At 35.1% G+C, this 27,581-nt stretch overlaps 2 protein-coding genes across 5 annotated transcripts in view; one reads left to right on the top strand and one right to left on the bottom strand.

The window, feature by feature from the left end:
- Positions 1–27,581, bottom strand: part of LOC123558019 (phosphatidylinositol 3,4,5-trisphosphate 3-phosphatase TPTE2-like) — a 93,301-nt gene that overhangs the window by 52,477 nt on the left and 13,243 nt on the right. Inside the window, exon 1 of one of the 4 annotated variants that reach the window (XM_053544378.1) lies at positions 25,561–25,662. The exons of 2 other annotated variants lie outside the window; for them this stretch is intronic. The gene's annotated coding sequence lies outside the window, so the exon portion shown is untranslated. Of the gene's footprint in view, positions 1–13,452; positions 13,533–25,560; positions 25,663–27,581 lie in introns of those variants that run through there. One more of the 4 variants, XM_053544377.1, reaches the window with a different exon arrangement.
- LOC128557419 (uncharacterized) lies at positions 771–6,568 on the top strand. The gene is made up of 2 exons (XM_053544790.1): positions 771–3,902; positions 4,205–6,568. Exons 1-2 carry the CDS (start codon positions 771–773, stop codon positions 6,566–6,568), a joined length of 5,496 nt encoding a protein of 1,831 aa, XP_053400765.1.

Below are 27,581 nucleotides of genomic sequence, written 5' to 3'. Positions count from 1 at the left end.
TGAGTGTCTTATCCGATTCAACGTGATAGTGTGCATCCAGGAGAACACCTTGCGAATTCATAAGACCTGATGTTTTCACTTTTTTTTTGGAAAATTGGTTACGACAAATAGAGTCTGAATGTTAAACCCAAGCATTCAAGTGGATGGGCGTTTTATCAACTTCAGCCAACAGTGATATAGTGTGCATCAAGCAGAACACCTTGTGAATCCCTGGTGATTTTTGCCTTCAACATTTTCAAAGAAAACTGCAATCCACAAACATAGTCTGAGTGCTTTGACTTGCATTGACATTTGCTTAGGCTGAGATAGCTCAGTCATAAATTGCTACTTGCATATATAGAACTATTAGATTTCTGTGAAGTGTAACTATATAGTAGCTGTAATTTCATGTCTATTCAAAGTACTTTAATGTATCTTATATATCATTTTTCAAGTTATTAGAACTACATGTTATAGAACAAGTTAGCTTCATCAGTGATAGTGCACATATTGCAATTTTTCAGCTTGTGTTAAACTATTGCAATTATTTCAGCTTGTGTTAAACTATTGCAATTTTTTCAGTTTGTGTTGAACTATTGCAATTTTTTCAGCTTGTGTTAAACTAAGGCTATTGTTATTTTTGAGGAAGGGCCTATTATTATTATTAATTTTTTTTTTTTTTTTTTCATGCTGCAATTTTAAGTACAGGTATTATTTTTGCGCACTTAGATTTAAGGATAAGGTTTGCATTTTTGTAGTATTGTATATCTATTTTCATATTGTTGGTTAAGATGACTACCGAAGACTCTAATATGGCAGTGCGATCCTCTTCTCGCGAACGAACATTAACTGAGAAGGGTTTAGGGTACCACATTTCTCAGCAGACTATTAAGTTTCGGTCAGCCATATCAGCATGGAGGGGTATTGCCAATAAGTTACAAGTGTCAATGTCTGATAACACTGATATTTCTGTTATCCGTGAAGAACGCAATAAGCTTCAAGAAAATTTTCATTCTCTGTCTAGTGTTGATCTTGATCTGAATTTTCTTTCATCTGGGGAACAATCACATTCCACTGAGTTTGTCAATATAGAAACTTACCATCATGAACTAATGAGAGACATTGGTATTTATTTACGTTCAGTAGAAACCGATAGGTCCGAGACTAGGTCAAATTCATCAAGGTCCTGTAGGTCAAGGTCTCGATGTTCAGTCAGGTCAAGTCGCACACAGAATTCCAATAAGTCTGAGGTTGCTGCTCACGCAGCAGCTCTTAAAGTTAAGCTGAAGTATATAGACTTAGAAGCAAAATCAAAGGCAGAACTCGAAAAAATTCAAACCAAAAGGGAGATTGATATGGCAGAGGCAAAAACTGAAGCTTTAGATAGCACTGATTCTTTTTTACCAAATACATGTTTGTCAACAGAATCAAGTCTTGACAGGGTAAAAGATTATGTTGAAGCCCATGCCCATTATGATTCTAGCAGTACAAAATTTCCTCTGTCTCAGGCACAGAATCCCATTACAACTGAAGCTACTGATGATATCATAGTCTCAACCCCAGCTCATATCTCATATACTACTTCTTTGAATCCTAGGGTATCAGACTTTGTACCTCAGAGTTCTGATACAGTTTTTTCCGCCACCAATCCTTCTCTAGATAGGACAGCAGACATCACTAATACCGACAGTGCACATATACCTGTCCATAAGCCTATCATAGCCCCTATACCATCTATTTACCAAGTGGTTCCACCCAAAGGGCCCAGTGATCAAAGTCTAATTGATCTTGCAAAGACGCTTGCAGAACAAGTTTCACTGAATAGGCTACCTTCACCCGAGCCCGGTGTATTCTATGGCGACCCCATTCAGTATCCTTCATGGAAGCTAGCGTTTAAAACTCTCATAGAGAGTAGGCAAATTCCTGATGCTGAGAAAATCCACTATTTGAAGAAATATATTGGTGGTCCTGTTAAACTAGTTGTTGAAAACTACACCCTGTTAGCCAGTGATGATGCATATGATAGCGCTAGGAAGCTACTAGATGAAAGGTATGGGGACCCATTTATTGTGTCCAATGCTTTTAGATCAAAACTTGACTCCTGGCCAAAGATAAGTCCCAAGGATGCCAGTAGCCTTTTAAAATTTTCAGACTTTTTAAGACAGTGTCTTGCAGCAATGCAAAGCATCCCTCATCTAAGCGTCCTTAATGACCCTGCTGAGAATCGTAAGATGTTAGCCAGGCTTCCAGAATGGTTAGTCTCCAGATGGAACCGTGTCGTGGTAGGTCACAAGGAATCCCATAACGAGTTTCCTCCCTTTCAGTCATTTGAATCCTTCATTTCAAAGGAAGCCAAAATTGCTTGTAATCCAGTCACTTCTGTTCAGTCCATCAAGGGTGACATGGGAAATCATGGAAGTGAGGTACCTGAGAAACGGATACGGGCGGAACAGAAACCTTTGCTTAAGGGAAGATCCTTCTTAACTGGGATCGATAAGGGTAAGAATCCCTCTAAGGGCCATCCCAGGCGTAATTTTTCTGATTTCCAATGTTTTTTCTGTGAAAGGCCAGGTCATGAACTCGATCTTTGTAGAAAATACCTAGCTAAGACACTTGAGGAACGTAAATCATTTGCTCGGGACAAAAACCTCTGCTTTGGTTGTCTTTCTCCTGGTCACCTATCTAAGGGATGTAAAAGGAGAAAACAGTGTAAAACCTGTTCCAAATTCCATCCTACCTCGCTTCATGGAGACAAAAGAGGGACCTCTGATGTCACCAAGGACAAAGGCCAGGCTGATAAACTGGAAGAGACTCAGAAGTCTCAGGCAATGCTTTCAGATTCGTCATGTCTCAATGGCACTAGTTGTAATAGTAAATGTTCTATGGTAGTCCCCGTATTTCTTTCTCAGCATGATAACCCGAACTTAGAGAGACTGGTCTATGCCATGCTAGACACCCAATCCGACACAACCTTTGTCCTAAATGACACTTGTGATGCATTGGGACTGACTGGCCCAAAGGTAACACTGATCCTGTCCACTATGTCTTGCAAGGATACCAGAGTGGAAAGCGCAAGGATTGGTGGCCTTGTGGTTCGCGGGTTTGATAGCTCTGTGAAGATATCTTTACCTGATGCCTTTACTAGAGAGGTTATACCAGCTAACAGATCACATATCCCTACTCCAGAAATAGCCAAACACTGGCCACACCTAAATGGCATAGCTGAAAGGTTAATGCCAGTTGCTGATTGCGAAGTTGGATTACTCATAGGATACAATTGTGCTCGTGCCTTAATGCCACGCGAAGTAATTCCTCCCATTGACCAAGGACCATTTGGTCAACGTACGGATCTTGGGTGGGGAATAGTTGGTATAGTTGATAAGTTTGCAGACAATCACGATGACTGCATTGGACTGAGCCATCGAATTTGTACCCTTGAAGTGCCATCTGATCTTGCCCCTAAAACAGGCCAACATAGTCTGACAAATGAGGTAGCATTTTCCTTTAGAACTCGGGTCAAGGTTGCCAGTCCTGTTGAAATAGCAAAGGCTATGGAGTTGGATTTTTGTGAAAATCAAGTTACTTGTACGTTGATCTCTCAAGAAGACCAAAGATTCTTGGAGAAAATGAATTCTGATATCAAGTTCGTTGATGGCCATTATACAATGCCCTTACCATTCAAGGGTGACCCACCAAACTTACCTAACAATCAATATATGGCTCTCCGTAGGTTAGAAGGTCTTAAAAGGCGTTTACAGCGTGACAGCGACTACCGCAGACTTTATGAACAGTTTATGAATAGTTTGATTAAAATGGGTCATGCTGAAGTTGTGAGTGACTCTGACCTACAAGTTGTCAATGGCCATGAGTGGTACATACCCCATCATGGTGTTTTTCACCCAAAGAAGCCAGGCAAGCTTCGAGTAGTTTTTGATTGTAGTGCTGTGTTTAATGGACAAAGTTTAAACAATCACCTTCTACAAGGTCCTGACTTAACAAACACCCTTATTGGAGTCCTCTGTCGCTTTCGCATGGAAAAGGTTGCATTTGCGTGCGACATTGAACAAATGTTTCATCAATTTAGAGTCGCCGAGAAAGATCGAAACTACTTGAGGTTCTTTTGGTGGTCAGATAGTAGTATGAAACAACCTGTAGTGTATCGTATGTGTGTTCACCTATTCGGCGCCAGTTCTTCCCTGGTTGCGCAAATTTTGGGTTAAAACAGATTGCCAAGGACAACGAACTTGAGTTTGGAGAAGAAGTAGCTAACTTCTTGCGACACAATTTTTATGTGGATGATGGACTCAAGTCTGTTCCTTCTGTCGAAGAAGCTATTCGCATGATAGATTCTAGTCAGGCAATGTGCAAAAGGGGCGGTGTTAGATTGCACAAATTCTTAAGCAATTCTAAGGAAGTTATAAGTCACGTGTCACCAGAAGACAGGGCTAGTGGACTTGCAGATTTTGATATTCTTACTGATAGTTTTCATGTTGAAAGAACATTGGGCGTTCAATGGTGTATCGAGTCTGATTGCTTTCAGTTCAGAATAGTCTTGAGTGACAAACCTTTAACCAGAAGAGGAGTTCTGTCCACGGTTAGCTCCGTATATGACCCTTTGGGATTTATTTCACCAGTTATCCTTGTAGGCAAGCAGATACTGCAGCAGCTATGTGCACAGAATGCAGACTGGGATGATCCAGTTCCTGACAACTTAAAATCAAAATGGGAGCAGTGGAGAAATGAGCTTAACATTCTTGGGTCACTTAGAATAAGCAGATGTTTTAAGCCTAAGGAGTTTGGTGAAGTCATATCTGCTGAAATACATCACTTTTCAGATGCAAGCATGGACGGCTATGGTCAGTGTTCATACCTCAGATTAATTGATAACAAGGGCCAGGTCAATTGTTCTCTTCTTATGAGTAAGGCTAGAGTTGCACCACTCAAGCCTATCACTATTCCTCGTCTTGAGCTGGCTGCAGCTGTTGTCTCAGTAAAAATTAGCGTCTTATTACGACAAGAGTTACAATTTCCAGATGCACTTGAGTATTTTTGGACTGATAGTAAGGTAGTTATTGGTTATGTTGGGAACGATTCACGGAGATTTCATGTGTATGTAGCTAATCGTGTCCAACAGATTAGAAGTCACAGTGATCCATCCCAGTGGAGGTATGTTGAGTCAGAACTCAATCCTGCGGATATTGCATCAAGGGGTTCATCGGCTTATGCCCTTGTACACAAGTCCAATTGGTTTAAAGGCCCAGATTTCCTGTGGAATATTCAACTTCCACCTATCAAAAATGTAATCCCACCTTTGTCAGATGATGATAAGGAGCTAAAAAAGGCTCATACATTCAGAACCTTCGGTGCTTCTACCAATCTAGGGGAAATCTGTTCGCGTTTCGAGTATTTCTCTAGCTGGAGACGATTGAAACTTGCAGTTGCTCTATGTCTTAAGTACATTGTCTGTCTTAACAAACGTGTTAGGTCGTCCAAAGCTGAACAGCCGATTGCTCAGACTGAGGGAGAGGCGAGTTGTCAGTCTGCCGTATCAGTGGACGATTTGTTAGTAGCAGAACAAATCGTTGTCAAGGCTGTGCAAGCGGATGCATTTTATGAAGAAATTAAAACTCTCCGTAACCTAAAGGTGTCGGACAAGTTGTCTGATCACGAGATATTAAAGTTAAGAAAATTTGCTTTGAAGGGAAATTCTCCCATATTTCGCTTAGATCCTTTCCTTGATCAGTTTGGACTTTTGCGTGTTGGTGGTCGTATAAAACGGGCTGAGCTGACATTTGGTTTTAAGCACCCTGTTATTCTTCCCAAAAGAGGACACGTTACCGAACTCATTATTCGTCACTTTCACGAACATGTCCATCACCAGGGAAGAGGAATAACTATCAACGAGATCCGTTCCAGTGGTTTTTGGATTGTTAATCTCAATTCGAGAGTTTCGAGCTACATTTCTGGTTGCGTAGTATGTAAGAGGTTGCGTGGAACTACACAAGTTCAAAAAATGGCTGACTTGCCAATAGACAGGCTCCAACCTGCTCCTCCTTTTACATACAGCGGAGTTGACTACTTTGGGCCCTGGTATGTCAGGGAAGGCCGCAAACAACTTAAAAGATACGGGGCCATATTTACATGCTTATTATGTAGAGCAGTTCACATTGAGGTAGCGTCTTCTCTTGATACGGACTCATTCATTAATGCCTTGCGCAGGTTCTTGTCAATACGTGGTCCAATTCGAGTACTTAGGTCGGATAGGGGCACCAATTTTATTGGTGCAGCTCGTGAATTAAGAGAGGCTGTTTCAGAAATGGACGATGACCGTGTAAGTCAGTATTTACTTGAATCAAATTGTGACTATGTTGTTTTTAAAACAAACGTTCCGTCTGCCAGCCATATGGGCGGAGTATGGGAACGTCAGATAAGATCAATTCGAAATGTCCTTAGTTCCCTGATGTATCAGAATGGGTCTCAACTGGATGATGAAGGTCTCAGAACCTTCATGTGTGAAGCTGCGGCAGTGGTTAACAGCAGACCCTTAACTGTAGAAAACCTCAATGACCCATTGTCACTGGACCCTTAACGCCAAATCACTTGTTAACCATGAAATCTAGTGTTGTCTTATCACCTCCTGGTCAGTTCGAAAAGTCTGATCTTTACTCTCGGAAACGTTGGAGGCGTGTTCAGTATTTAGCTGATGAATTTTGGTCGCGTTGGCGTAAGGAGTTTTTACAAAACTTGCAAGCCAGAAGCAAATGGGTTAAACCAGAACAGAATCTTTCTGTGGGAGATGTAGTTCTAGTCAAGGATGACAATGTCCCAAGATGTCAATGGTCGCTTGGTCGTGTAAGTCAGGCGGAACCAGATCAAGATGGCCTTGTCAGAAAGGTAACAGTCGCTGTTGGTGATTCCTCTCTTGATAAAGATGGAAGGCGTAACAAGCCATTGACCTTGTTGGAACGACCAATCCATAAATTGGTGTTATTGTGAACCGGGATAATTCCCCATCGGGAAGCCTTTTTTAATTGTTGTGCGCAATAAATGAATCGGTTTTTCAAGTTTTGAGAAACAGTGCTATGTCGCAATTGAGAAATATTGCCTTTCTTTTAAATTCAAGTTTTAGGTTTAAGTTTATGTAATAGGTCCCTCTCCAGATTCATTTGGGGTTTTTTTGCTCATATTGTAATTCTGTATACTTAAAATTAATTTGTCTGTAATCAGTTGATGTATGGTTCAGATGTGATGCCTTATGTGAATGCTTCGAAACTTCTAAGATTTAATAAGCAATAATTGCTGCAATGATGTTATCACTTTAAGGGTTTCTACTTTAACTCTAGGTTATGTAATTTATATCCCTATATATATATATATATTTTTTTTTTTTATTGCCTTGGAAAATTAGGAAACCTAATTTTGGGGAGCCATGTAACTGACTGTCATAAGATGACAACGATAATAACCGTTATTCATTGAATATTTAGGTCAAATAGATTACCTCCCTTTTTACGTTGCTCCGCCATTTGCAGAATTTTAGGCGCAAATAGATAGAAAACTCAGTTTTTCTTAAATATAAGGTGCTTAGATATGTATAGGCCTAAAGAGGTATATTTTAGTAGTCCTTAATAAAATATCACGTTGTTTTTGTAGAATCATAGTTATTAAATAGTTTTTTCGTTGAATTTACATATAGAATGTCATACTCTGTTTTCGCGGTTTTCTAAATTTCGGATAGATATTTTTGAAAAGAATTAAAGGAAATCACTCCTTAATAGGCATCACTTACAAAATACATCCAAGTATAATTCTGACTATTATTGCGTAATTCAAATAGTATTTTGTGGTGTAAGTTTTGCATACCAATTGTACTAATGAGAAACTGAATTCTTGTATGTTTTGAATTTCAGTTTGACGTAGACAACCGAATAAAGAATGAATAAGGTCTTCAGTCTGTCTTGGGTACTAATATTTCACCTTATATTTCGCTAAGTGTTGTAATCGTATCCGACAACACTTACAATAACTTTTTTTTGGTTGATAATTCTTGATATCAACCTATGAAAAAGTCGATAATTGTATAACATCGGTGCAATAACTGCTTTAGATATAAGAATTCTCTACAGATTCCAGCGTAAATTGTGATTGATATAAAAGTTCTTTCATTTGGTTTTACAAGTAAGGCGAGAAGAAATATTCCCCTGACATTCTCTTCCTATATAAAAGCACAGTTAGTTGTGATTTGTAATCATACATTCCATTACAAACTAATAATCATAAAGTGCTTATTACTAATTAACGAAGTGTATGTTTTCATGTCACATTTATTGCTTCTATCGATTTATCTTTTTGCAAAAAGTCATAGTTTATTTTTCCTAGCTACATCACCTTGTTGGAGCATACCAGTATTAACAACAGGTCAAAGGTAGACTCAATGTATAGTAGTGAAACATAATGTTATGCCAAAACGTGGATGCATATAGTAACTGTCCGTCCTTTACCCTTCCGTCCGTACGTTTGATATCGATAACAGAACATACTTGATTTTAGACGTGAAAAGAATATATCATAAAAATACACATAAAAAAGAGAAATTTAAATGGGTCAGGGTGACGTGCATTGAAAGAATCAATATAGATTGAACTCAGTATGCTTAAATGTGTCACTAAATGTTCCGGTTATATGACCTCTGTTTCTATCAGTGTAATTGTTGTGTATTTTAAACAAACGTCAGTCTGTTTGTTTTACTCATGTGTACAGTAGTAAACGAACATGTAAGTATGGTGTATCTTTTTTTTTGTTTGGATTTAACGTCGCACCGACACATGATAGGTCATATGGCGACTTTCCAGCTTTAATGGTGGAGGAACACCCCAGGTGCCTCTCCGTGCATTATTTCATCAAAAGCGAGCACCTGGGTAGAACCACCGACCTTCCGTAAGCCAGCTGGATGGCTTCCTCACATGAAGAATTCAACGCCCCAAGTAAGGCTCGAACCCACATCGATGAGAGGCAAGTGATTTGAAGTCAACGACCTTAACCACTCGGCTACGAAGGCCCCACTTCACTTCGAGTTAAAATAAAAACTACTACATAATCTATATTCGCATCGAACTTTGTTTACTAAGAATAAAGCTTGATCTTGAATATGATTAATGGACGCTTTTGTACGGTCGGCAATTTTGAACCAACGGCTCTGAACTTCTCTAAGTGATTCGATTTTAGATTGCTTAAGTGCGTAATAAAACAAACCGTGCAACATAATACCGTTTTTGTCTAGACTACAAACACTTACTGTAAATAGTGCACAAGAAATCACGAGGTTGTAAGCGAGAAATATAACATTTCAGAACAATTCTTGTAAATATTTATTATGGAATGGCTTTAGTGTAGACTATAGTTTAAGCGTTATGATGGGTATTGGATTACACAGTTATTTTAGAATTAATCATTACACAATGAAAATTCATTAAAATCAAAGTAACGACACCGAGTGAGAAATTATTCCCCTGACATTTTATCTCACTTTGAAAATTATTGTTTGCTGTGATTCCAATCAATACGCATTAATAAAAACAAACAAATAATCATAAAGTGCTTATAACTAATAAATGAATTGTTTCTCATATTGCCGTACTTCCGCTGATATTAACTATTCAACCATTAAAGCAGCACTGAAACAGATCCTCGTGCATATTGTATAATGGAACATCATGAACACGGTGGCATTTTAATGTATCTGTACGCGGTTGTAAATCTACCTGTTACCTAACATGATTAGGAATCGTTTCATATCACATAATTTTATCTTTAGAAAAATAGTAAAGCTGTTTTCATCAATTAAACATTAAAGACTTTGACTATTTATATTTATAATAATTTTCTGCCTCGGTATTCACTGTTATAGTACAGCATACTAATTCGTGATACAATATATGTATATGCGTTATGATAGAGACATGTTACATAAAAAATTATTTAAGAAGATACTTTGGATGCATAGAATACAACCAAGCAAAATATAACAGCAGGCTTGGTTTGAGTCTTTCCATGAGATGTAATGAAATGTGCAACACCTTTCACGCCCATTACTGGTACATTTATATTGTACTTGTATATCAGCGAAATTTACGATAACAAACTAGAGCATACGGTGAAAATTAGTTCGGGGGACGTGATGAAAGAGTTATTTTGCACTTCATATAGTCTACATGAAATAAAGGCGTTACGGTTATTAAATTTAATGTAAACGTTTTGTGTATATGTGTATATAGTTAAATATGATCATGTTTGACTTAAATACATATTTATATATGTATGGTTTGTTCAATGCCTCAAAACAAATACCTTATATCTTTAGCAATGCATAGAAGTATTTGACATTAAACAATTTAAAGCTTTGTGGTTATGATTTGCTTTTACTGTTTCGCATGTTATCAGTTTTGTAAGTAGTGAAACAAAGACGATTAATTATGCCCCCCGGGCATATAGTGAATGAACTGTCCATTTGTCCGTCCGTGGGTACGAACTAGTTTGCCAACAGCCCACGTGAATGACCCATTTTAGTTCATACTCACATTCAACAATCATTACGGCAAGACCTAAAAAGTGACCAAAATATAAGTGTCCTTGACCTTCATATGACTTAAAATTACCTTCGAACTTAAAACCTTAATAAAGAACATATTAGGTCCAAAAGCCCACAGTAATGATCAAATTTAGTTAATACCCACAAACTTTATGGTAAGGCCTACGAACTATTTGTATATAGATGACCTTGACCTTCTTAAACATATAGACAAAATACAGACTAATGAGTAAAGGAACGGTCAATGGCAAAGCATCACCACTGGGTAGTCCGAACCGGTCAAAGGTTCTGTCAATCCTTTAGATTGCAGCAAAGTCGGTCTGGTTTGCTTACTATTTAAGCTACATTGTTATAGGTCTGAAAAATATACAGCATATGTGTAAACTGGTGTTATACATTAAATGCGAAGTGTATTTTGCTTAAAATCCGTAGATGGTAACAATACAATTTCCTAAAACAACATCTCTAAAGGGCAAATATCTCCATATATTTTAAAGGCTTTATATTGAGACAGGTTTCTTACTTATCAATTTCGCAATAGCAAAACCCTCTGTTTAATCTTCTTAACAGCGCTGTTAGGCGCTGCAGAAAGAAATGCTAATTTTACCTAAATTTAGAAAGTAATACTGAAGTTAGTCTATTTTTCATTTAAAGAACATAATGACGTTTGAATTCGTTTGAAATCAATCTTATTTCAAGAAATAAATTATTTTGCCTGTAGTAGTCAAAAGCAATTAGGTATTGTTTAGATTTATATGACAAATTATCCGACACACGCGCCGATTATCACGAGACAACTAGGATTATACTTTGTGACAGAAGAACTGTATCTGTTTAACGAGTTGAAGGTTAAGGTACAGGTTAACCGAGTTCAATGCCACAAACTTTACATGAAGAAGAAACTAATAAGACTAATTTGATTTGAGAAACTAATAAAACTGACCGTGACACTACTATTTACAACGTTTAATGGTCTTTACAACTACAATATAGAACTTTTACAAGAACGTACTTATAATTACATGTACGTTCTTACTAAACAATTAAACCAAACTAAACTATCAAAAGCATGCGCAATAAATTAAAGGTAGAAAACAATACGAATTATATGAAGAAACTTGGTTGGTATAAAACACTTTTCCATAGAAAACATTTTCTAATCAACTGATGTGACGTCTTTCGATGTCGTTAAGAATTTTACTCCGAAAATATTACATGTAGATTCGGAGTCCAAGTTTTCACGTTATATATGCATGTATAGCAAGGAGTTCGAGGTATCAAAGAACAATCTGAATCTCTCTGGAATTAAGCATCATAATTGAGTATGAGGAATGACTGATATTGGTATAACGTTTTATTCATAATTGTTTCGGCACAATTAAAATGAAATGATTCTCGCCTCCTAAAGGATTTCATGCATTGTGAAACTGTGTTTTATTTATTAATGATTTATTATTTCAATATTGAGTTTCGTGGTAAAACTAGTGACGAATAGTCCGATGGCATATCATTTCAACATAACATATTAATTCGAAGCTATGATTTTCAATCAATACCAGAAATAAAATAAAAGCCATGGAAATTTCATGCATATAACTAATTAAAGTTTTCAGACAGAATGTACAAGAGGAGCCTTACTGCGCACTGTAGAATAATATTCGACGACATTTTATGCAGTTGTAAGTATAACAGTCCTGAATTTCATCTCTGAGCCAATAAGACTTGATATATGACATCGCTGGAACTTATCACATGCCATATCATTTACACCTTTAGAAAGGTATTAGTGTTGCTGACTGTCGCGACATTTTTTCTATTTGTATTTATCATACATGTACTGCTTGACATCACAAGTCATTTTCAAATTATAGTTATATGCATGTGTTATCGCCATAGGTTAACATTGAATTTCGTCTATACTGCATATCTGAAAACTGCATGCAAAATGAAGTATATTTGTTATTTACCGTACAGTATCCAGCTGTTGTGAAAAATGTGTGAAAATACATGACCTTGGATCATAATGAGACATGCAATATATGTCATTTGCTGAATAATGTCTGACGTGAAGAAGAGTACGGTTGAGAGCTAAATAGTTGTACAGTCATAAAGTTATAAGAGTGGACGTAACACTGTAACTAGGAAATCAGCGGTCGTTATATTATTAATGTTGGTATAAGAGTCCTTACACTTGCATTACTAAAAGTCATTTGGGGCGGGGGTGGGGGGGGGGGGGGCATGCACTAATCATAGGCTAATGGGCTATCGGCGGTATTAGTCTACAAACAAACAAATACAGCCATTTTACACCCAGTTAAAGACATAAGGTGACTTACGTTTTTTGGTGGACATAAACCTGCGTCACTCATAATTAATTAAACAAATTGCTATGTATGTTATTTACGGATCTTTTAGGACTCGGATGTTTGGCAATGCGTGCATACATTATTTGATATTTGACATTTGAACAATTAGAAGTATGTTTAAGCTCGTTACATCAATAACGTTTTACTGTTTTGCATGTAACAGAAGAAAAGCTACTTGATAAGTAGCATTCAGTAGTGAAACAAAGAGGGGTTTTTCTATCATTTTTGGAGAATTGAACATGCATTTGATTTAAACATGTAGATCTCGGTACGTCTCTTTATAAATATTTACAATCTAATACATTAACAGAAAATAGGCATTAATCACTTTTATTATACATTCATAACTAAATAGTATGAAACCTAATATGATGTAAAAACGGCTGGTAATGAGCCGTAGCCATACGCTGTGCATATATCCACGTATACGATCGGCGTAAATCTTACCTTAGCAAATGTTACTTTTTTAATCTTTATGTTGTACTACTGTGTGAGAGTATTTTAAAAATGTAAACTTACATTGAAGTGTCGAGTAAATATTAATCCACAAACAACTTCTAGATATATAGTCTATATCGTCCTAGCAAGCTCACTTTAACTGAAATGAAAAGTCACAAAATATGCAATCCACACGCCACTGTATATAAACCAATATCCTACCACACATCACTTTTCTCATTTGTAAAGTATTCACGTAATGTTGCAAATCAGTGAACTTACAAACACAATATATAAATGAACGGGTTATACAAAATGTATACTAACTGGGCAATCTGCAAAAAAATTCAAACTCTATAAGTGATTATTTTTATATTATTTATCCAGCAAAGATAAAACTGCAATAACCCAATATATTCTGTTAACAATTTATCATAACTTGTTAAAAGCAAAGATACCAAATTTATTGTGATAAGAGCACGATTATTTATCCAAGTACCTATTTCGATCTAGAAGATCATCGATTACTTGTCGGCTTTTCTCGTAGAAAGTCTCATATCTCCGCGGATATAAAACCAGTCGTCTAAAGAATTCAACCACGTTAATGGTCAATTTCTTGAATCTGGTCATACATAGACAAATTTTGTCATTTTCTGAATTTCTCCAAACACAGTTACGGTACCACCCCCACATACACATTCCCCATTATCTAGCTCCTCCTAAAAACTATAAACGTTAGTATAAGAGTCCCGTGTACGGGTGCTTTACACATGGTATGCTTAAGAACCAGGCCCCAGTTTCACAAAAACACTTAGTTATTGCTTAGCTTAGTCTGTTATTTCAAATGCTTGTTTTTGCCCTTTATGCGTCTTCAATTTTGACTTTTCATATATATCAGACCAGTGCATAACTACTTCATAGATCAAAGTACAACAATTCTAAATTTTACAGAAAATGAAGTATAAAAATAAGAAATATACTTAAGCAAATACTTAAGTTCGTTATATCGTGCTTAAATAGAAATATCATATTTGCGTGACTGAAATAAGTACTGCAGATAAATACTATTAACCATAGTTTAATTTAGCTATAAATACATTGGTATAGAAAAAAATCAACATTAAATAACAATAGCTTAAGCGATAGCATGATCTTAAAATAACAGACTTAACTAAGTAATTACTTAAGGTTATTTTTTTTGTAAAATTGGGGCCATGAAAACTGCATACTTATATTACTAAAATCATCAGGAGTGGTAGCCGCTATGTTTTACAGATGGCGGATATAAATAGTTTACAAACAAACAACTAAAGCCATTTTACATCCAGTTAAAGGTTTGACCGTTCCAAGGCGGTGCCCCACTGTGTTCCTGTATTTGTTTGTTTTGTCCTTTTGTGTTCATGTTTGTGTTCATGTTTGTGTATGGTGTGCAAGAGTTGTTCGTGTGTGTCTTTGGGAAGGTTACGCTTTTTGAACGTGGCTTTCTCTGTTGGATATTCTTCCTTTTTTTAAGCAACTTACATAAACGTGACTCGTTGATTAAACAATGTGCCAAGTTTTTGCCATGCGTAAATATATTTATCATTAAACAATTAGATGTGTGTATGTTTAAGCTCGTTTATTCAATAACTATTAACTCTTTTGCATGTAACAGAAGAACCCCAACTTGATAAGTAGCGTTCAGTAGTGAAACAAAAAGTTTTTTTCTATTGTTGGTATTGAGCATGCATTTGATTTAAACATGTAGATCTCGGTACGTCTCTCTGTAAATAGTTACAAACTAATACATTTAAGGAAAATATGCATTAATCAGTTTTATTTTACATTTATAAGTAAATAATATGTTAATTAGCCATAGCCACAGACGCTGTGCACATATGGATACGATCGGTGTAAATCTTATACATTTTTTAACCCGTAGTATAGTACTACCACTATGTACCTGTGTGAGAGTACTTTAAAAATGAAAACTTACGTTAAAGTGTCGAGTAAAATATTAATCCACAAACGGCTTCTAGATATGTACCATAGATCGTCCTGGCAAATTTAACTTTTCGAAAGTTATTATTATTATTATACCACACTTATATAGCACTCTTTTCATACAAAATATGTAGGCTACGTTCAAAAGTGCTTTACAAAAACATAAACACAACACATACATACATGAAAATATATTGGTAAAAGATTAAAATGAATAGTAATTAAAACATTATGTTCAATGTTAAATTACATTACGAAACCAGTCCCTTTCTCAACACAAACCTTTCATGGTTTTTGGTTTAACGCCATTTTCAATAGTATTTCAGATTTTGTTATTTATTTATAGCATATGTGAAAGAGATGCGTTTTCAAAAAGCTGGAATCTCTGATGCTTACTGGGAGGGCATTCCAAAGCTTTGAAGCTGCATACTTGAAACATCTGTCACCATACTTTACTGTTCGATTCCTCGGTACAATCAAAGACACCGGGCCATTTGCCGACCTTAAGTCTCTACGAGGCTTGTTTATGTCCAGCATATCGACAATGTACTTAGGAGAATCATTGTGCATGGCTTTGTATGTAATAGTCAAGATTTTGAACTTAATGCGGTACTGAACCGGAAGCCAATGCAACTCCTTCAAGATCGGCGTGATGTGTTCGTATCTTGGAGTCCTGGTTATGATGCGGGCCGCTGTGTTTTGTACACATTGAAGTTTTTGCAGTGAGTCTTTGGAGATTCTATACAGCAGCAAATTACAGTGATCTGCTTTCGATGTACTAGTAACCAGAGAGTTCAAAGAGAGACTTGGTAGCATCAGCTGTGATGTATTGCTTCATGTGGCTAATTTGCCGAAGTTGTGCGTAACTAGCTCTACAGAGAGTGTTAACATGCTGTGTCATGACCATGTTTGAATCCATTCTAGCACCTAAATTCTTCACACAAATTGATGGTTTGATCTGAGAGGGCCCTACTTTCACACAGATATCTTCGGGTATTTTTGTGTGAAACAAAATGACCTCAGTTTTTTCAGTATTGAGCTTCAGCATGTTCTGATGCATCCAAGAGACTATGTCGTTGAGACAGATTTCAATCCGAGATGGGGCTTCGTGTTGGTGGGAAATATTTTTTGGCTTAAACTATAAGTATAGTTGTGAGTCATTGGCATAAAAGTAATGATTCAGTCCATGGCTTCTGCAGATTGAACCAACGGGTTTTGTGTACATGATGTAGTTTTTCAGTCCTAGGACAGATCATTGTTGTACACTGTATTCTATATGGACTGGAGTAGATAGTTCGCCATTTACTGAGACTGTAGTGAGACTACATCCACTGTAGTGGTTTGCCAATGATCCCGAAGTCCTTTTTCAAGCGTTTAAGCAACGTTTCATGGCCGATAATATCAAACGTAGCTGATAAGTCAAACATTACCAAGATTATGATTTCGTTTTGATCCAGGGATAGAGGAATGTCATTTTGAACTTTGAGAAATGCAGTTTCTGTCGAGTGATGATTTCTGTATGCAGACTGTTGCTGTTCATGTAGGTTCTTCGAAGTCAGGTGGCACTCAATGCGTTTATCCACTACTTTTTCCACTACTTTTGCAACAAAAGTCAGGTTTGAAACAGACCTGTTGTTCTTTAGTTTATTGGAATCAAGGCCTGTTTTTTCAAAAGAGGTCTAGCGTGAGACTTTTTAAATTCTTTTGGAACATACGCGGTTTCCAGTGATGTGTTGATGATTTTTGTCAAAGCCGGAAGGAGCTCGTCAAGGCATGTCTTTAAAAGTTCGTAAAATGAAATGAAAATCACAAAGTATTCAATCCACATGCGACTGTATATATACTGATATCCTGCCACTCGTCAAACTGCTCACCTGTAATTTATTCGCGTAATGTTGCAAATCAGTTAACCTACATACACGATAAATACATCAACAGGTTTATACCAAATGTATACTAACTTGGAAATCAACAACAAAATTCAAAATCCAAAAGTGAATTTTTATTTTATCAATCCAGAAAAGATAAGGCTAGAATGACCCAATATATTCGGTGAACCATTTACTATAACTTGCAAAAGGCAAAGATACCAAACTTCCACGTGTGTGGATGTTGCATTCTTTGATTGTATACGAGTATCATTCAGTTCAAGCGAGAAATTGGATGTTATTATTCGGTATGGCAAAGAAACATGACATCAGACAAGGCATATAATGAAGTTTTTATTTCGTTCTTTTGATTTAAATTAAGGAGCGAACTTGTTAATTAATTTATAATATCATGTAAGTTGAGTTTATCCGAATATGCAATGATTTACAGAAATAAAGAAGGCTCAGTTTCATGTTGTTATCTTGTTGAATCATGTCCTTGGAGGAGAAAACAGTAAACATTAACAGACAAATTTTATATAATGTCGTCCAAATTTGACATTTTAACAATTATTTTATTTATTTAAGTACATATTTCGATTTAGAAGACGACTAGGCTTTTCTAGGAAAAAGTCTCTTATCTCCGCGGATATAAAACTACAGGCTGGCAACCAGTTTCCTAAAGAACTGGTCAAATAGACATTTTTACATTTTGATGGTGTCTAAACATTCATTTGTATAACTTTGCAAGTGTTGCTAAATACTATGAAAGGGTTTGTACTAGCGGCATTGTTTGGGTGAGCATAAACTTTAAAGATTACACAACTTGTATTTTCCTGTACGATGTTTACAGTACAGATCAATTATATTCTTATCAGAAATCGCCCTAGAAAATAACTTTCCATCATTAGAAAAAATACGATCAAATCGCCATAACATTTACTGTGTTTAATTTGATTTGATAATCAAATTGGGGCTTACATGACTAAGCGGTGAGGTTCGCTTCATATGCTCTTGTGCTTTTATAGGTTATGTCCCTCTCTTTCAAAGAACATGTGATTGTAGAAAGATACACCGACATTTTACAGTGTGCTTATCCAACAGAACTAGACTGACTATTCTCCCTAGTATATCGGTAAGACCAAATTTAATATGACATGAAAACTGACATGTACAGTAGAAAACAAACATGTAAACACAGGGTGGAGTTTAAGATCCTAACCCACACCTATAAAGCTCTTCAAGATCATGCCCCTAAATACATCAAGGACATGCTTGATATATACAGACCTTCAAGAAATTTAATATCACAAAATTCAAATTTACTTGTTGTGCAAAAATCACGTACTGTAAAATACGTTGATAGAAGTTTCCGACATGCTGCACCAAGACTGTGGAATGCTCTACCTAATGACATAAGAAACAATGGAACACTCTTATTATTCAAAAAATCATTAAAAACACATTTATTTGTAAAATACTATGGACAGTGACCATGCACATGCATGTGATAGTTCGACTGTGAATTTGTCAGCTTATCAATCTAAATTCTTTTCTTAATCTCGTTATGAATCGTATTTTAAACACAGTGTTGTTTTCTGTGTAAACTGTTTTAGATGTAATTTGTGTTTAACCAGACAAACTGTGTTATTCGTAGTCATATGCATAGATATATTGCAAGTGTGATATTGTTTAACTTTCATGTAGTAAACTGTGTTTAGCATTTAATCATTTTAACTATTATTTAATGTTTTAAACACGCATCTTATCCGTATCATTGTTTTATTTTGTAATTATCTATTGTGCATGTATGTTCATTCTATGTTAAGCACTTTTGAACGTATATTCTTTTGTATGAAAGAGTGCTATACAAATATGGTATAATAATAATAATAATAATAATAAATATGGTGTTTTTTTAACTTTTTACTTAATTTGAATTAAACAAAAATACTACTAGATATCTACATGAACATCGAATCTTATTTACTAAGAATAAAATCTTGATCTTGAATATGAATATAGTGGATGTTTCTGTTGGCAATGTTGAATCATTCGCTCTGAATTCCCTAAATGATTTGATTTTAGACCGCTTAAGAGCGTAACAAAACAAATATTGACATAATGGGTTGTATATCTCATTAGTTTCTTTCTGTCTGTTTTACCATACAGCACAATATCGTTTTGTCTAGGCTATAAACACTTCCCTGAAAATTGTGCACAAGAGGTCACGAGAATGTGAGCAAGAAATCATACATTTCGGATCAATTGCTGTAAATATTTATGATGAAATGGCTTTCATGTAAGCTCAAGTTTAAGCATTAGGTCGAGTGTTTAATTGCAAACTTATTTTTGCATAGACTTCATCATTACAAGGCAAAAATGTGTAAAAATCAACGTACACTATACCAAGACAGAAATTATTCCCATGATATCTTATTTTTAGTATGCTGTGATTCCAATCAATACGCTTTTAAATTATTAATACAAACAAATAATCATAAAGTGCTTATAACTAATAAATGAACTGTGCCTCATGTTGCCGTATTTCCGCTGATATTATACAACCAGTAATATACTTCAAAACAAAACTGAAAAACGGACTTCCGGTCGATTGTAGTCTATTCTACTGACATTAAAAACAAAGCTACTTAAAATATGTGTTTATGATATTTTTTGTTTCGCATTACATGTTTGTAAAGTAGCTCTTTGCGTCAATTAGTGAAACAAAGACTTTTGTCTACTAGTTTTTGCAGCTAATGCGTATGCCCTGAATTAAGACATGTAGGTATCTGTATGTGTGCAAGTTTTCTTGTAAACGACCGAAACTACAAACTCCATATTTGCACCAATAGTTTATAAAATATGTTCTAATTGGGACATGAGAGGTGTTATAAATTTCATGACCTCTCATGGGCAGATTTATTTAAACAGGGTCTACTATTATTTGGTCTGGTTGCTGTCTATGTTTCTACAGCATCTTCATGCTGATGTTATTATTTAAATTACTGATGTGCGTTATAACACTGAATGTCTATTTAATTTTTTTTGTTACCGTTGACTTACACTATAGAGTTCGCCACTATTTTCTAAATCTACATCAAGAAGACTTCCACGCAAACATAAGAGTGTTTATTGATATAACTGAGGTAGTTTGTCTAAAAATCTAAAAGTATTTATCATTGTTATTTCAGCAAATTCTTGACAGTTATTTAAGCCCAAACTGTGTTTATAGAGATATATCAATAAATATTCTGTCCTATCACTTGCTAGCTACATGAAGCTATCTGACTTTTTTCAAATGTATTATTCTTGCCTTTAACCTAATATGAAAAGCAAGGATAAATATCCATCTTGGAAACTACACTCCAGGAACGCAGTCTTCTCAAACTGTGCACATATATACAAATAAACATATGGGCAAAACTACAGACGTACAAGTAATGAAACTGTCAATGACAAAACATCACTGGGTAGTCGAATCACTCAAAGCTTCTGTTAATCCTTTCAAATGTAGCAAAGTCAGTCTTGTTTGCTTAATATTTACCTTACATTTATCATAAGTCTGAAAAATATTAACAATTACTATTACAGTATATGTGTGTAAACTGGGGTCATACTTTTAAGGCAGACGAATATTTTTGTTTTTAATTTCTGTAGACCGTAACAGTACGATCGCCGGAAACTACATTACTAAAAGGCAAATGTCTCCATATAATGGCTTTGTACTGAAACAGATTTCTTACTTATACATTTCCCAAGAGCAACTACCTCTGTTTAATAGTAAAAATAACATTTTTCTAACAGTGCTGTTCGGCAACTACTGCATAAATAAATGCTATTTTTTACCTAAATTTAGAAAATATTACTGAAGTAAATTTGTTCCTTTTTGCGTTTTTACCAGAAAATTTATCCTTCATTTCAGAAGAATTAAGCCGTTTGTTTGTTTTTTTTAATGAATTGTCTTTATTTCAAGAAATAAATTATTTTGTCTGTTGTAGTTCAAAGTTTACTGGACTAAGTTAAGATTAATAATACTTTCGAGTGAAGACAAATTATCCGACACGCGGGCCGATTATCACGCGACAACTAGGATTATTTTTTGTGACCGAAGAACTATATCTGTTTAACGGCTCAAGGTTAAGGTACTGGTTAACCGAGTTCAATGCCACAAACTTTACATGAAAAACCTAATAAAAATGACCGTGACACTAATTAACATTTACTTTTTACAACTCTTTATGGTCTTTACAACTACTACAAGAATGTACATATAATGCTATGTACGTTCTTACTAAACAATTAATAAAGTCTGAAAAGTAGATCCCTCGGAAGCACCGAGAACATGGCAAGCAGTGAAAATTGCAGACTCGGTTTGATTGAGTCTGTTGATGAGCAGAAATGGTAAATGCAACACTGCACACGCCCCCAGCAACAATTAAACCAAAGTAAACTATCAAAAGCATGCGCAATAAATTAAATGTAGAAAACAATACGAATTACATGAAGAAACTTTGTCAGTTGGTATAAAACACTTTATCATAGAAAACATTTTCTAATCAACTAAGGTACATAACGTCTTTTGATATCGTTAAGAAATTTAGTGCGGAAATATTACATGTATATTCGAAGTCCAAGTTTTCACGTTATAGATATAGCAAGGAGGAACAGTCTGAGTCTCTCTGGAAATTAACATCATAATTAGAGAATGAGGAGTGATTGATGTTGGTGCAGCGTTCTATTCATAATTGTGTCGACACAATTAAAATGAAATGATACTTGTCTCCTAAAGGATTCCATACATTGTGACTCTGGCAGACAAATCTGTGTTTTATTCATTAATAATATTAATAATATAGTATTTCAACATTTACTTTCACGGTAGCTGGTGACAAAAGAAGTCCCATGACATATCATTTCAATAAAAAAAAATACTTTTCAGGCTATGATTTTCAATCAATACCAGACTTAATTAAAGTAATAACCATGAAAATTTCATACTTATAACTAATTAAAGTCTTGTCATGTATCCGCTGGTATTAGAGCGATAGAATATTAAACGTAATATTGTGTTGAAACTATGCAGATTTCAGACAGATTGTACAATAGCAGCCTGTATTGAACACAGCAGAAACTTTCTACAAAATAGTATTCTACGACATTTTATGCAGTTGTAAATCTGTCTATTGCCCATCACTTGAAATGTATTACAGTCCTCAATTTCATTTTGACAACATTACATCTGTATTACTAAGACTTGATATATAACATTATTGGAACTGTATCACATGCATTATCATTTACATCTTTAGAAAGATACTGCTGACTGTTGTCACTTAAATATTTTTCTATTCGATTTATTATATTACTTTACATCGCAAATATTTTTTTCAATAAATGAATCAGCAATGATGCGTTATTTTATTTTCAAATCATAGTTATATGCATGTGTTATCGCAACAGAGGCTTTTTGTTGGAAGTACTTCATTAACGTTACGTTAACATTGATTCTAACATGGCTCGACTTGATTTCAAGTTAATTAAACAAAGAAGAAAATCAAGTTCTATATATTCTGCGATAAACACGGACCGGTAAGAGAGCATTATGACGTCAATTATTACGTCATATTGCCGCATGACGTTCGATATATTACTCCTCGCGTAAACGAAGTCCAGTATAATATCTATTAAAATATATCAATGAGCATATCAGAATGAAAACAATCAAGGCCTTCTTGTTATTTATTGTCTAATTTACCACGGTTCATCGTTCTGATGCTTCAGTATTTAACCACTCGGGCTAACGCCCAGAGGTTCAATTCCTACGCATCTGAACTCTGAACTGTGGTAAATCAGACGATAAACAACTCGAAGGCCTTGATTACTTGCTAAATATCGTCTATACTGCATAACTGAAAACTGCATGCAAAATGAAGTTTATTTGTTATTTACCTTGCAGTATCCATGTATAAGCTGTTGTGCAAAATGCGTGAAGATGGTAAATACATGACCTTGGATCATATTATCAAATTACAGGTAATGAGACATTCAATATATAGCATTTGCTGAATAAAACCTGACGTAAATAGTAAGATTGAGAGATAAATAGTTGTGCAGTCATAAAGTTATCAGAGCGGACGTAAGACTGTCTAACTGCAAAAACAGCGGTCATTATATTGAGCCCCTATTCACCCTCCCCCCCCCCCCACCCACACACCCATGCACACTCCTCCACTCCTCCAAAAAAGACTATTAACATTAGGATATTAAAGAGTCCCGTGTATGGGTAGGCTTAAGAACAAGGGAAGTTTCTGTCCTCCTGTCCTGAATTGGCGCGTTTCCTGTATCTTGCACTGTCCTACCACTAATATAACTAAAACGAAAAGTCTTCTGGAGGGGTTACTTTGGTGACTATAAATACATATAAGTTTGCAAAGCCACTTTACATCCAATTAAGGACATGGTTATACGTGCCTGCCTCATTGATAAAACAATTGCCATGTATGTTACCAATGATTTTTTAATTAAACAATTAGAAGTATGCATGTTTACGCTCGTTACGTCAAATACTTTTAACTGTTTTGAATGTAACATAAGAAAAGCAATTTGACATGTAGCGTTCAGTAATGAAACAAAGAGTTTTTTCTATCATGCATTTGATTTGAGCATGTAGATTTCGGTACGTGTTTCAGTAAATATTACATTATTAATCAATTTTTATTTTACAGTGATAATTTAATAGTAAGAAACCTAGTATGTTGCAAAAACGGCTGGTAATTAGCCATAGGCACAGACGTTGGGCACTCATGGATACAAGCGGCGTAAATCTTACCTTAGCAAATGTTACTTTTTTCGGCGAACGCCGTCTAAATTCGTCTTCGTTACCTATGCCACGTGACTTCAGTTTGCAAATCAAACTACTTGATAACGCATTATAGATAATTTATCAAAATGAAAGATTTATGCAACACTCTGCCTGACTGGACGAGAGTGTCAATTTCTTTCACTCTGTTGATTGTGCTACGCTGAGTGAAATGTAGACAAAGCGTTTATCTTAAACGACGCTGTTCACAGTTTTAAAGCTAACTTTGGCTCAGTATATTTAGCAAGAATATTGATATATCGCAAAAAGATAAGTAAGTTTAATAAATATGATAAAAACCTGTTCAAATACCAACATATATCAAATTAAAGAAAGAGCTGAATACGGTCTGCGTATCACATGAGTAAGGGTGTGGTAAGAGTCTTTTATGTAGAGAAGTGCTTTTTAAAAGATTTTCCTTGTTACAATTGTCGTCTGTATATGAAAAGGTTTCTTGCTTTTGTGACTTATTCAGATTGCATATTAAAATGAGTACTTGTTTGCTTTGATATATTATTTATAAATTATTTAACAGATTTATTATATATGAATATTTTTCTTTAGTATGGTATGCAAATATTGAACTCAGTTGAAATCTGTTTTATTATATATATGCTATATAATGACTGAATCTCATTACACTGAAATGAAGGTACGCTGCATACAGTTTATCTATGTGATATGACTACGGTCAAACTTTGTTTATGAAACAGAAATATTGAAATAATTACATTTGTATGTTTTACTTGACCTTCACTTTTTATAGGTGTGACGTCATTGTCCAAAGATTCTTAATAGCGAATATGCATTTGTTAAAGCGGGATCAGTTGGCCTATTTTAGAAATAAATAAAAATAATAAATAAAAAAATCCTTTAATTGATTTTTTTCTCATGTATTCTAATCAAACTTGATTTGTAGCATCTTTATAAGGCATCATTATAGGGTCCTCTTCCAAATTTATTTATTTAGGAACTTGGGCCCTATAAGGGACCACTATAGCTAAAAGTAGATATGCCTTTCTTCGCATTAACCACTAAAATGCAATGGATTTTTATCAAACTCGATGTGTAACAATATCGTAAGTTCTCCTGCTATTTTGCTACAAATGTGGATAGTGACCAATTAAGCTAAAAATATAAACACGTTTAATGACCTCTTCTCATGAACCGCTTCATTAATCTTCATCAAACTACTGCTGTAATTATTCGTCTAAGGATAAACGAAACAAAATTGCAACCCTACGAAACCTTTGCGAAAAATTAAAAGAGAACCATTTAAATTGTTAAAGTGCGGTGTTTAGTTTTGCAATTTGAAAAAAATGTTAGATGAAAGATGAATGTTAGATGAAAAATTCATAAACTTCTTTCCTTATTACAATTCGCCGACCATCAGTTTTAAAGATATTTCTTGTTAACATTTAATGTAGCACTACTGCTATGTATCTGTGTGAAAGTATTTTAAAAGCGAAAACTTACATTAAAGTGTCCAGAAAAATTTAACCCACAAACGACTTTTAGATATATACTCTATATCGTCCTAGCAAGCTCACTTTTTCGAAAGTTCGTAAACTGAAATGAAATCACAAGATATTAAATCCACACGCGACTGTATATAAACCAATATCCTACCGCACATCACTTTTCTCATTTGTAAAGTTTTCACGTAATGTTGCAAATCAACGAACCTACATATACAATATTGAAAATAACAGGTTATACAAAAAACACTCTATAAGTGATTATTTTCATATTATTTATCCAGCAAAGATAAGACTGCAATAACCCAGTATATTCGGTTAACAATTTACTATAACTCGTTAAAAGCAAAAATACCAAATTTCTTATGATAAGAGCACGATTATTTATCCAAGTACCTATTTCGATCTAGAAGATCATCGATAACTTGTTGGCTTTTCTGGAAGAAATCTCTTATTTCCGCGGATATAAAACTAGAGGTTGGCAGCCAGTTTTCTAAAGAACTCAACAATGTTAATGGTCAATTTCATAAACATGGTCATACATAGACAAATTTTGACATTGTAAGATGGTCTCCAAACACAGTCAGTTGTAAAACCTTGGAACCAGACCAGCAGGTGTTGCTGTATATTAGGACAGGGTTTGCACCAGCGACATCCTGGGTTGGGCATAAACTTTATAGATTAAAGTTTTGTATTCTTTTGTACGATGTTTACAGTACAGAACAATTATGTTCTTATCAGAAATCGCCCTAGAAAATAACTTCCCATCATTAGATACAATACAATCAAATCGCCATAACATTTACTGTGTCTAATTTGATTTGATTTGATAATCTAATTGGGCTTACATGGCCAAGGGGTGAGGGTCGCTGACTCTGAATCACTTGACCCCATCGCTTTGGATTCAAAACTGTTCATGACATAGCATTTGATATAATATATTTATATTTCATTATATGTTTTCATGTCATCCTCCTCTCTCAAAAAACATATGATTGTAGAAAGATACATACGATAAGAGATCAATACCAGTAGAACTAGACTGAAATCCCTCTCTAGCAACATCACCCTGCTATTATGGTCTTTGTTTCTATAAGATCAGCTATTTCTATTGTTCTCTTACAAATCATGTGCCTGCTGAGTTGCCATGAGTGTACACTCATTGTCAAAAGTAAAAGGGATAATTAGGATGCATTGGGTCTAGAGTTAATGTTTTGGCCTCGAGTACATTGTGATCGTTTCAGTTATCAACCTAGAAATACCCGCTTTGAACCCTTCTGAATTAGGTTGCTGTAAGTTATTGATATACATTCCGAGACTGAAGGTTGTATTAATTTCTTAAATTTCTTTTATCATAGAAGAATACTATGGACGACAAACAGTACTTTCAAAATATACACCATGAATACCTTTATGCAGATATGACAGTGGTTAGTGGTATCATGAAGGCAGGTTGTTTGAAAATCTCAAAGTATTCTATTTGATCATCTGACCAAATACTTGCTCATTGTCTATGTCCACTGATAAATCGATCAATATTCTGTCACTTTCCAGCTGCTTGAAGCTACCTATATTTTCTACAGTGTAATGGCACGCGACTTGAAATGGTCCCAAAAGCAACCCTTTGTTTCTAGAAACAATTATAGTAACGCTTGAAAATGTCACATCAACATCGTTCGGTGGCTGATCTTGATCACATCAGTGCTAGGGCAGTTTAATAGTCTGCAGATGGAAATGCTAATTTTACCTTAACTTAGAATACAGTATTGAAGTAAATTCGCCCCGCATTTTATTTTAAATAAGGAACATTAAATCGTATTAATTCTTTTGAAATAGATTGTCCTTGATTCAAGGACTAAAATGTATTTTAAGTGTCGTGGTCAAAAGATTTACTCATTGTATTTAATAGTAGAGATAAATTATCCGACATGAATTTATGACACACGAAAGTTTGTGACGCTGCACTAAGGTTATTATAAGTGACAGTAGAATTATCTGTTAACAAGTTAAAGTATAGGT

The sequence above is a fragment of the Mercenaria mercenaria genome, chromosome 5 (genome assembly GCF_021730395.1).
Source record: "Mercenaria mercenaria strain notata chromosome 5, MADL_Memer_1, whole genome shotgun sequence".
Lineage (NCBI taxonomy): Eukaryota > Metazoa > Mollusca > Bivalvia > Venerida > Veneridae > Mercenaria > Mercenaria mercenaria.
This window is presented reverse-complemented; position numbering and strand designations above follow the sequence as displayed.